At 41.4% G+C, this 10,609-nt stretch overlaps 2 protein-coding genes across 2 annotated transcripts; both read left to right on the forward strand.

Annotated features, from left to right (window-relative positions):
- Positions 1 to 4,173: 4,173 nt before the first annotated feature.
- Positions 4,174 to 6,662, forward strand: gpatch3 (G patch domain containing 3). The gene is made up of 7 exons (XM_003966054.3): positions 4,174 to 4,635; positions 4,955 to 5,442; positions 5,543 to 5,717; positions 5,851 to 5,910; positions 5,981 to 6,102; positions 6,182 to 6,309; positions 6,394 to 6,662. Exons 1-7 carry the CDS (start codon positions 4,224 to 4,226, stop codon positions 6,575 to 6,577), a joined length of 1,569 nt encoding a protein of 522 aa, XP_003966103.1. The 5' UTR covers positions 4,174 to 4,223; the 3' UTR covers positions 6,578 to 6,662.
- A 202-nt stretch (positions 6,663 to 6,864) lies between these two features.
- gpn2 (GPN-loop GTPase 2) lies at positions 6,865 to 9,994 on the forward strand. The gene is made up of 6 exons (XM_003965998.3): positions 6,865 to 6,952; positions 7,084 to 7,515; positions 7,640 to 7,796; positions 7,911 to 8,071; positions 9,111 to 9,241; positions 9,424 to 9,994. Exons 2-6 carry the CDS (start codon positions 7,093 to 7,095, stop codon positions 9,494 to 9,496), a joined length of 945 nt encoding a protein of 314 aa, XP_003966047.1. The 5' UTR covers positions 6,865 to 6,952; positions 7,084 to 7,092; the 3' UTR covers positions 9,497 to 9,994.
- Positions 9,995 to 10,609: the final 615 nt, after the last annotated feature.

The following is a 10,609-nucleotide window of genomic DNA, read 5'->3' on the forward strand; positions in this document are numbered from 1 at the left end:
CAGATGGAATAACCCTGAGAAATTGATAAGCTTTTCTCAATGAAAGGAGCTGCCGGAGTTGAGCTGGATATCAAATAGGGTTTGGCCTTATCTCCTATAACCAGTGTCATTAACCCAGGCAGTACCAAGCTACCAAGGACTGTAGTGATAACCGGCCACACACTGCAAGCGTCCCTGCAAACTGCCAGCTCACACCTGCAAGACTGGGAAAAAAGGGCATTGACCTACAAGTCCTCATCGGGTGAAGCAGTCAATGACTTTATTTTAAGGTTTGGGCTGGCCTATTTGTCTGTGTGCCTGCTTTATGGCAAAAAATGCATTGAAATCAACATTAAATTGTGATGATATGAAACTTCATGAGGAGCCCTCAATAAGGAAACACCCAGAAACTGAATCTCCAGATGTGATGCTGAGCCTTGAGTGTGGTCTACACACACAGCTGATATGTAAATCATTTATATGAAATACACCTAAAACAGATGAGTCCAAAAAATATTAACAGGTGATAATCTGTCATAAAATTCACGAAAACTCCTGCTTGATTACTTTTTGACCATTGACCTAATTCATTTTTATTTGAATCCACCTCTCTAACTCTACATAGACGTATCACACAAATAAAGTCAAGCTCATATTCCTACCACAGGTCTGTGCTGAGAGTTTGTGCATCATTGTGTAAATAGAAGTTTAAAAACTGATGTAAAGGTCGATTGGTTTAGTTTCGCATATTAGCATACCCATATTAGCATGAGAGAGGGGGGAGAGAGAGCTTTTTCCACATCAACTAACACATAACTCAAAATGGAACTGACCCTTCATCACTGTTGGTAACAGCTGTGTTTACAGGGCTGTGACTGAAGCTGGCCTGGGTGTGACTGAAGCTGGCCTGGGTGGATTCCTCCCTGTTCTGAACAGGATCAACTGCAGAACCTCGTCATGTTTTACCGTTAAGAAGCCGAGAAGCCTGCAGACGCTTGGCAACCAGGCGGTGCCGTTCACTGCGGCCCTGCTAGTTTCTACTTGCTTGCTGCCTGTTGATCCTGACTGGTCCTGTTTCTCCTGTCTCCGCTCCCTACAATGTGTCACTTCAAACAGCTGGCAACAATGAGAGAAATGTAGGAATCCTGGTGTCATTGAGGCATCCATTCCATTGTGAATGAGACGCCCAGCACAACAACAAAGAGATTAACAAATAAATACAGATTAAATAGATAAAGTGAAGAACCTGAAAGGGTCCTTGGGTTGAGAGGGATATTATCTTTAAAAACCCAGGAAAGTGGACAGACTGGAACACTTCACGTGACCTGGATGACTGAGTACCTTGTGTGATTTGAATAAACTAAAACAATTTGTGAATTTAAATGATTATGGTGCCACCTTTAGTGCATGTTATTAACGGAATAAACCTGTTGACGCGAGGTAACTTTATGTCACGCTCCTCTTATGGTGGATCAATGGGTGATTAAATGAGGTGGGTTCATCTTGCGTAAGATCAGGTCACACGAGGGGTCCAAATTTAACCGTTGGTAAACTTAAAAAAATGTACATTTCCAAGTTTTTCTTTGTTTTGGGTCTTCTTCTGGACATAATCTTTCCAAGAGATCATCAGTTTATGACATCTGTAGCTGGTAGTGCCACAATCTACAAGTCATTTAAGTCAATTTTTTCTTGTTTTGTTATCTCCGTGGTGCCTGGCACACGGGTGTGAGAATGATAAGCTAATTGTTTTATTATTGTCACAAATAAACAGTTCCAATGCTGAATTCAATGCTGAATTCAATGAATTCAATGTTCCAATGCTGAATTCAATGCTGAGTACCCAGGATCCCACACCATCCTGTCATCCTGAGTGTCGACACAGTGTCAAGGTCGGATTGTGAATAATAAACTATAAATCAATAAATGAATAAAGAGATTAAAAGCCAGACACTACTGGCAGCACCGGTCACTGAATTTATGGTTTTTACTCCTGGTACCAGAATATTCTACAGCAGATCTCGCCTCTCTAGCTCCCCCATGAAGTTATCTTGATATGACACAGTCACTTTTTGTCTGAAGGGAGTTGAACCACCACATCTTAAGTCTGTGTGAAACACATGATGTAATGCTCTGGAGCTTCAGGACAGGTGACATATAATGCCCTCGGCAGCCCTCTGGCTCGGTGAGGCATAAGGAGGGTTGTAAATACCTGTGATAAGGCTGGTGTTTATAGAGGTTGGGAGCAGGCAGAGACAGACACGGAGGACAGACGCTTATCTCCAACTGGGACCGTAAAAATGTAACGGCCTTCATCCCGCAAATGGAACAAATAGTGAACAATGAGATCAGATGGGCAAAACCATCTTGTTCAGGAGTAATATTGTTGTACTGGCCCATGGACGGTGCCCACACCTGAACTGTACCCCCGAACTAAAAATGCTCATAAATGTATTCAAAGGGCAGAAGTGAAATGTGAATGTAAATGTCATTATTCCATTATTTCTGATGCCAAGTGTGCCTCACCCCTGAAAGTAAGACTCGGTTTACTTTTCACATAAACCCCCCCCCTCAAATATTGACTTTTATGTTTATATTTATGCTTCCTGGGCCGTCGACCTCGCAGTGCATGATGGACACCATGTGGTAATTTACACTTGTCCTTGACTTCCCTCTAATAGAGTGAAGGTCTGCTCCTCTGGGGTCATCGACCTGAAGGTGACTGTTATTTTTACACTGTTACGACATTTCTGTCATTCAGGAATTCAAATTAAATTTGAATGATATTGTGATGATATAATGATATAATGTTGCTGATTTTGAAAACTGTTTTATCACCTGGTTTGATTGAAACTCTCCACAAATTATGGATTATTGTGATGACAAAATGCACAGTAGTGATGTAATTCATTTAAAAGATATTAAAACAAAAGCACTCCATTATAAAATAACGTTTTATATTATAAATTTATTTTTTTCTGTATTTGATTTAAAAGATATTTTTGTAAGGAAAAATGAATTTCAAACTAACGCCAATAATCCGTTCTGTGAAGTTAAGCTGGCGTCAACACATTTTAAAGTAGACATCTTTTCATGAGTAATTTCTAATAGTCTGTTAAAGATTAATGTGAACTGGGAGAGATGCCAAAATCTGAGTAATCATCATGAGTGAAGTCATGTCAGACTGGCTAAATCCATGCTGTACGGACTATTACCAACACAACATGACAATAAAAGTGAGGTGAAGGTCAGCTGAACTGTTAGCTCCGGGTGAATGAACTCCAGACTTGTTTCTGGGATGTTAAGGAAATCAAATGAAATATATACTGTACATGTAAACTTTACGGTTTCTTCTATAAATCTTTGGAATCATTTCAACAGGTTTAACGTTTAAACTTAACAAAGGTCATTTTCGGCTACTGTATTTAATTTGGTCTCTGCTTCGCTTTAGAGGCAATAGCACTGCTGATCCACCAATATCTTAAGAACACCACTTACAGGCTGCATCAGCACAAAACTGAGCTTTCAGTTGTTGCTAAGAATACAGATGTGTTTGTTTTAAGATTAAGATTAAGATAAAATGAACTTTTTATTTTAATGTTTATTCTTGGTATTTTTAATAAAGGTGGACTAGTCTGCCATTGTCAGAATAGATAAAACAGATTCAAACAAGGTTTATAACTGAAGTAACAAATGTTAATGGTGAATAAGAATAAGAAAATCTGTAACTGAAAACGTGTGGGCGGACCAAACAGAGATAAATGTCATGAAATATCAGACCAGTATTTGATAATGAGTTGCTCTTTGTCGTGTATTTTGGAGACATGTAGTGTGGTGGAGGAAAAGTGTGAAAGGAGTTGTTTAAAAAGGGATGGCAGGATAATGTACCGTAATTGATGTGGTATCTGGCCAATATCATGTAAAAGATTAGTTGTTATAGTTGATTTTAGTCAGAATTTCTGCAGTTATCAGAAGACATGGGCACTGATGAGTTTTGGGGAATGAAAGAAAATCTGTTTTGATGTCATTTACGTGTTTCTGTTTCTGTGTCGTGACTTGTACAGGCGACGTTTTAACTGCAGTTCTCTTTGCACCGTGAGGTGGTGCTGTTGGACTTTGAGCTGCAGAGCAGAAGAGGAAGAAGAAGACAAAAAGAGAAGAAGAAGAAAAAGAGGAAGAAGAAAAATACGTTTGTGACGTCATACGTGTCTGTACGTAACGATTCAGTGACGAATAAAAAAACAAATATGGCGGATTCGGAACCAAATTCTTCGATATATTTTGCTATAAGCAGCATTCCTGAGTCGTTCCACTCTGCGGACCTGAGAAATTACTTTAGTCAGTTCGTAGAAAGCGGTGGTTTTCAGTGTTTTCACTACCGACATCGACCGGAGATAATCAGGGAACACGACCGGCCCGAACTCGTCAGCGGAGACCAGGGGAGCTCCCCACCACCGGACACCGAAAACGAGCAAGGAACGCCGGTCAGCTCTGCGAAGAAGAGAACGACGAAGTCGCGCTGCTGTGTCGTTGCAGTTCGCGCAAAAGACGCGGACAGATTTGTCCGAATGTACGCGGGGAACCACTGGGTTTCCTCTAAGGGGAACCTGTTGGCTCGACGCTGTGTCGTCAAAAGAGTCAAAGTTTCAAACGACAAAGGTCAGTAAACCACGTTAAAAATCATTAAAAGTGGTCTCCGTGGAGGTTTGTTTTCTATTCTTCGAATAGAACGTAGAAAATAATACCAGCTCAAAGATTCCAGCTGTCAATCAGCTGCATTATAAAGCTTTTATTACGTAAATGCCTTAAAAAGTTATAACACAGGCTCCAGTCAAAGTTTTCATTATACTTAACCGTTCAAAAATTGTTTCTTAAAAAACCTCATAGTCGACTACATGCACAATGATTATTTACATGTGTCATGCATGTAATGGTAAGGATAATAATTGGTTTACTTGTTTGTTTGTTATGGTTTCAGATAATGGCTCCTTCCCTTACAAAACAAAGCACGAGCAGCGGCACAGGTCATCTTTGACGGAGTGTTTCACCGAGGCCGACCTTGGAAACTTGTCGGAGTTGAACCCCCCGGCTCTGATGCCTAATGGGAACGTGGGGACCCCCGTGAAAGTCTTCCTGCAGCTCATCCAGGCCTGCAGACTGCCTCCGCGAATCATTCGCAAACTGGGCCTCACTTTTCCAAAGACCGGCTCCAATCGTCGTTATGGCAACGTACCTTTCCAATATCAGAACACTCAGACACTTCCAGTCTTGGAAGAGACAGTGTTAACAGCTAATGGTCACGAAATATCAGGACCAGGATTTTTAGCTGCTCCAGCTTCAGGAAAGGGACATTTATCAGATCACACTGCAACGACAGATGATGATGAGCCACGAGAAGAAGAGGAAGAGGACCAACAATCCAATGCAGATGATGAGGAAGAGGACCAACAATCCAATGCAGATGATGTAGGTTAACTGTTAAGTGCATGTTTGTTGCTAGCCTTTGCAATGGTGTCTGAATCTGTATAAATTATGGCTTGCTCTTGCGTAATCTTGTGGATTTTAGGACGATGACCGCTGTGAGGAGTGGGAGCGGCACGAAGCTTTGCACGATGATGTAACAAGCCAGGAGCGAAGCAAAGAGAGGCTGTATGAAGAGGAGATTGAACTAAAGTGGGAGAAAGGTGGTTCAGGCCTGGTGTTCTACACCGATGCCCAGTACTGGCAGGAGGAAGAAGGAGGTATGTTTTTTTTTTCTTGAATTTTTGGTAGAAGTTGCTATGGATTTTAATACTTTATTACAATGATTCAAATCAGCAGAGAGAATATTAACTTAATGAATGATGGAATCACCTCTTCTGTTTTTTAACTAAGACTTCGACGAAGAAACAGCAGATGACTGGGATGTTGATATGAGCATTTACTACGATCAAGGTATGCGGGGATTCTTTTCTCTAAATTCTGGGGAGGTTTTTATTTTTAAACTTCTCACTTCCCCACACAGATGGCGGTGACATGGATGCACGTGACAGTGTCCGAATGCGGTATGAGAAAAGGCTGAGGGAAGGTGTGGAAGACACATCTGGATACAACCAGTCCATTGGCAGTTTTGAGAGGTTTACTAAGGTGTGCCGATGACTTATATCACCTGTTGTTCATTATATGGCCTCTCTAAGCACGTTTAAAATGTTATTTTTTATTTCAGGGTTTTGGCCGTCGGGTAATGGAACAGCAAGGCTGGAAAGATGGGGACGGATTGGGACACAGCCGGGTAGGGATTTCTGAAGCCCTTGAGAATGAAGGCCAGCATCCTTACTGTAAAAGAGGTTTTGGGTGTGTATAAACGCAAATAAAATGACTGATATGTTGTGAGCATTGGTTAGTCTCGCGCTGATTGAATTTCACTATTTCTTTAAGGTACCATGGAGAGAAATTGCTCCCAAATCCTGGAAAAAAGGCCAAAACAGATTTTTATATATCTACAGTATATGACAAGGCCAAACACATCGATGGTGGTGACACGTTGCTGAGACGTCAACCCAGCACTAGTATGAAGTACCGTGGGTGGCAGCCAGGGGGCAGCATTGGTCAAAAGAAATGACCGGAATATTGTGACGATTTTATTTATTTTTGTGATGTTCTCACTTCTCCAACAGTGACATTAAAGTTGCTCCCTGACTTTTTAATTCTTGCGTTCTGGTTTTGTGTTTGTCTCTGTTGTTTCGTATATGTGATTATCCATGATGTGAAGCAATTGGTAACATTGTGGTATTACAATAACTCGTGTTACCATATGTAACATTATTAATGCGTGGTAAATAATACAGAGAGAACTATAAACATTAAATTGTTGAGCTCTTGTTTAGCAGGCAGAACATTTAAATACAAGTCCTTTATTGTGAAAGTTTGTGACCCGGATGTATTTTGTAGCTTGTTAGCTACTTGTTGTATACATGTGAATGGAAGTGCGGCGCAGGTAATTTTCCACAGTTATTAACATTGCAATATTTAGCAGCGAAATTGTAGTTGCTTCTTGGTCATTCTTGTTTTTGTGTCATACCTTTTTAACGTTAATCGTATGACGTAGAAGTGCACTCTTCTTCCTAGCACGGTAAAATGATGTCCAGCGAGAGGCGACCGCCACCTTCTTTACACTTTGGTCAAGTTGTCATCGGGCCCCCGGGTTCTGGGAAAACCACCTACTGCCAGGGAATGCAGGATTTTCTGACTCAACTGGGACGAAAGGTGGTTGTGGTGAATATGGATCCAGCTAATGACGGACTGCCCTATTCCTGTGGAGTAGACATCTCCGAGCTGGTGACTCTGGACGATGTCATGGATGGTTTGAAACTGGGACCTAATGGTGGGCTCCTCTACTGTATGGAGTATGTGGAGGCCAATCTGGACTGGTTGGAAAACAAACTAAAACAACACAAGGACTGTTATTTCTTGTTTGACTGTCCTGGCCAAGTGGAACTCTACACCCATCAGAACTCAGTAAAGAATATATTTTCCCAGCTGGCCAAGTGGAACTTCAGGGTGAGAGTCTGAAATGTGAAATACTAACTTAAGCCACAATGCGTATGAAATAGAAACGCGTTTGTCTCACTACTGTCCTCTGAGTCTTGACCAGTTCCTCCAACATGTCTCCCACCTCTCTCAGCTGACAGCGGTGCACCTTGTGGACTCTCATTACTGTGCCGACCCTGCCAAGTTCATCTCTGTGCTCTGCACCTCTCTGTCCACCATGCTTCACGTGGAGCTTCCGCATGTCAATGTCCTATCCAAGATGGACCTGATTGAGCAGTACGGCAAATTGGGTAGGTTTGGAAACCTTCACCGCACCCACAAAATAATCAGCTTGAATGATACTGATGTAGGCACAGCTATTAAATCTCAAACCCAATCCCCTTTCTGCTGCTGCGTCGGCCCAGCCTTTAACCTTGACTTCTACACTGAAGTCATGGACCTGAGCTACCTTCTAGATCACCTGGCCGCCGACCCTTTCTTCAAGAAGTTCAGATTGCTGAACGAGAAGATAGCAGAAGTCATTCAAGATTACAGCCTGGTGTCCTTTGTGCCCCTGAATGTGCAGGTAAGACCAAGGACATAGATAAAAGATGTCTGTAGCTTTATAGTGCTCCCACAGAGGTGCTCTATGAATGATCCACACTTTCTGGACCCATCTGTCGAATAGTGTTTAATTCAAATTTTAATAGAATTGTAGATACTATATACTTTGGTCTACCAAAGAAGTGTGGATAATGTACCGTGATAATATTCTACTCATTGTCTTCTCAGAATTTAATCTGAAAGCCTCAAACCGAAGCCTCTTTATCACTGTAACACTCAACAACGAGGCCTTGGAGACAATTTTTACTCAGTACATGAACCATTACATGTTATGGCTGAAAACAAAGTCAGAGCTGATAATATATCTTTTTTTCTGCTTAACCGCACAGTCTGAAAATTGTCTGTAGTCATTTAAGTGAAGCCATCCGGAGTCGATGGCGAGTGGTGGCATTAGCCAGAACAGCATCGGTATATCCATCACAGGCTCGGAGCCATTTAATTCAGTAATACACCTATTCCAAATGGTGCCTACAAATCACATTTTTATTTTCATTTAATCAACAGGCAAATCATAAATCATAATCTGAAAGCGAGCACTAAATCAATTGTCTGCAGATGGATCGGCCCGTTAAAAGGGAGCCTGCTGTCTGCATACTGTATTAATTCCCTGAGATTATTTCTTTATGGAGACCGAGTGTGTGTGTCTAGACTCTGCTTGGGGCATGACTAGTTTATTTCAATGTCAGTGTCACATTAAATCTCCTCCATCAAGGTGAGGATAAAGATTTGAGAATCATTTGTCTTTTGTTCTGGTGAAATTTAAAATTCCCTCGTTACCAACGGAACCTTATATATTGAAGTGTGTGTGTCTGTGTGTGTGTTCAAGGGTTTAAAAGTCTATCAGTGTATTTGATTAACATGCAGCAGGCCTGACTGAGGCTTCATCATGCAACATGAATACTTCTGTGTTTGTTTTAGGGAATTTTGATGCCTCACATAAACAGAACATTGTTCATTAAGAGGTTTTCCAGTAATAATAATGTACCTAATTGTGCCTTCAGGACAAAGAAAGCATGATTCAGGTCCTGCGAGCAGTGGACAAAGCCAACGGCTGCTGCTTTGGTAACCTGGAAGAGAGAAACCTCCAGGCCATGATGTCAGCCGCTGTCGGGGCAGACTTCCAGTTCAGCTCGTATCCTTTCCTAATCGTAGCTGTGACTCACTCTGAGTCACCCGTTTTAAAGTGAAGACATAAAGATGAAGAAGGGAGCAAAAGCACTGAACGAATCAGTCGCGAATGGAGATCTCTTCACCTAAAACCTGATTCTTAGAGTAGATTTATGAATGCAATGTTTTCCTTAACAGCACCTAAAGTACTCTGGGAGTACAAGAGCGATACCTCAACACTGGTGGAAGGACTGTGGAGGAGGAGATGATGGACCTGTAAATAAAAATACAATGCAAATTTGACTTGTTAATGGTCTCCACATTAATATGAAGCCATATTCATGATGAATCAATAAAGGAACAACTTCATTGATGCACTTGAAGTGAAACTTTTTGGGGAGAACTTTAATTGGAATTGATGCCTGCCTGAATTCTACTGAGGCACATGTTGAATATGTGTGGTTTGTAATAAGTTAGGACCTGTTCAGTTCAGAATGGCCTCTGCTGCTGTTAACAGTTCATAAACACAGGTGAGCCTTTTCTGGTGGCTGCTGCACGTGCCCACACTTCACTTATTTCATGTTTCTCTCCTGCATCACTAAGACCCAAGCTTCTCTTGGCATTTTCTGTCCAAAGAACTTTTGAAAAAATATTTTCAAGAGGCTAGTGTGACCTTGAATGTTAGGTCACACTAGCAGTTGTGTATCTGCATTCAAGATTATGTCTAGTGTGGAGTAAAGAGGAGTTTTAGTCACTGATTAAAGGATTCTTATCAGCAACCTCTTTGGTCATGTTTTTTTATGCAGGTCGTTTGCATGATCTTAAATTCCCTACACATTTTACACGTTGATACTGGGGCACCAGTCAACCAGTTGCCAAATACCAGTTCAGGTCCCGAGGGAAATCTTAACCTATTCCTAAAAGTTACAAGGGGACAAAACACGTACCCTTTGATCTGCTAGCAGCCAGTCTTCCAGATATTTTTGTCGAAAGATCCACCTTAAAATCAATGTATTCTGAATGAATGGCTACCAGAAATAATTGTGAGCCTTTTAAATTAGGTTACAACTCGATGGCTTACATGTACAGAAGCAAAAACACACCAGGTCATCATCCGAATCATAATGATCTAATAAGATCAAACCCCAACGAGGTTAAAAATCCGAGTAACATCATTTCCTTGCCGCTAAATAATAACGCGAATGCCACTGTAGCATCAACAAGACAAATAAAAGATGACTTTGCCAAAGTCCTTGTAGGTTGGATTTGTCTTTTCTCCAGCAGGTGGTGCACGGCTTTGCGAATCCGTCCTTCCCAGATCCTTCAAAGTCCTGCCCGGGTTTTTTCAGAGGCCAAACCAGAAAAATTTAGTCAGGCGGGGAGAGGAAGCTAC

This window comes from Takifugu rubripes, chromosome 7 (assembly GCF_901000725.2).
Source record: "Takifugu rubripes chromosome 7, fTakRub1.2, whole genome shotgun sequence".
In the NCBI taxonomy this organism is placed as follows: domain Eukaryota; kingdom Metazoa; phylum Chordata; class Actinopteri; order Tetraodontiformes; family Tetraodontidae; genus Takifugu; species Takifugu rubripes.

Excerpts from the sequence above, each read along its gene's own strand:
- gpatch3 (XM_003966054.3), top strand. The coding sequence starts at position 4,224 with ATGGCGGATTCGGAACCAAATTCTTCGATATATTTTGCTATAAGCAGC. Across the intron at positions 4,636-4,954 it reads CAAAGTTTCAAACGACAAAG|ATAATGGCTCCTTCCCTTAC; the intron begins GTCAGTAAACCA and ends TTATGGTTTCAG. Across the intron at positions 6,103-6,181 it reads GTTTTGAGAGGTTTACTAAG|GGTTTTGGCCGTCGGGTAAT; the intron begins GTGTGCCGATGA and ends TTTTTATTTCAG.
- gpn2 (XM_003965998.3), top strand. The coding sequence starts at position 7,093 with ATGATGTCCAGCGAGAGGCGACCGCCACCTTCTTTACACTTTGGTCAA. Across the intron at positions 7,516-7,639 it reads TGGCCAAGTGGAACTTCAGG|CTGACAGCGGTGCACCTTGT; the intron begins GTGAGAGTCTGA and ends CACCTCTCTCAG. Across the intron at positions 7,797-7,910 it reads TGAGCAGTACGGCAAATTGG|CCTTTAACCTTGACTTCTAC; the intron begins GTAGGTTTGGAA and ends GCGTCGGCCCAG.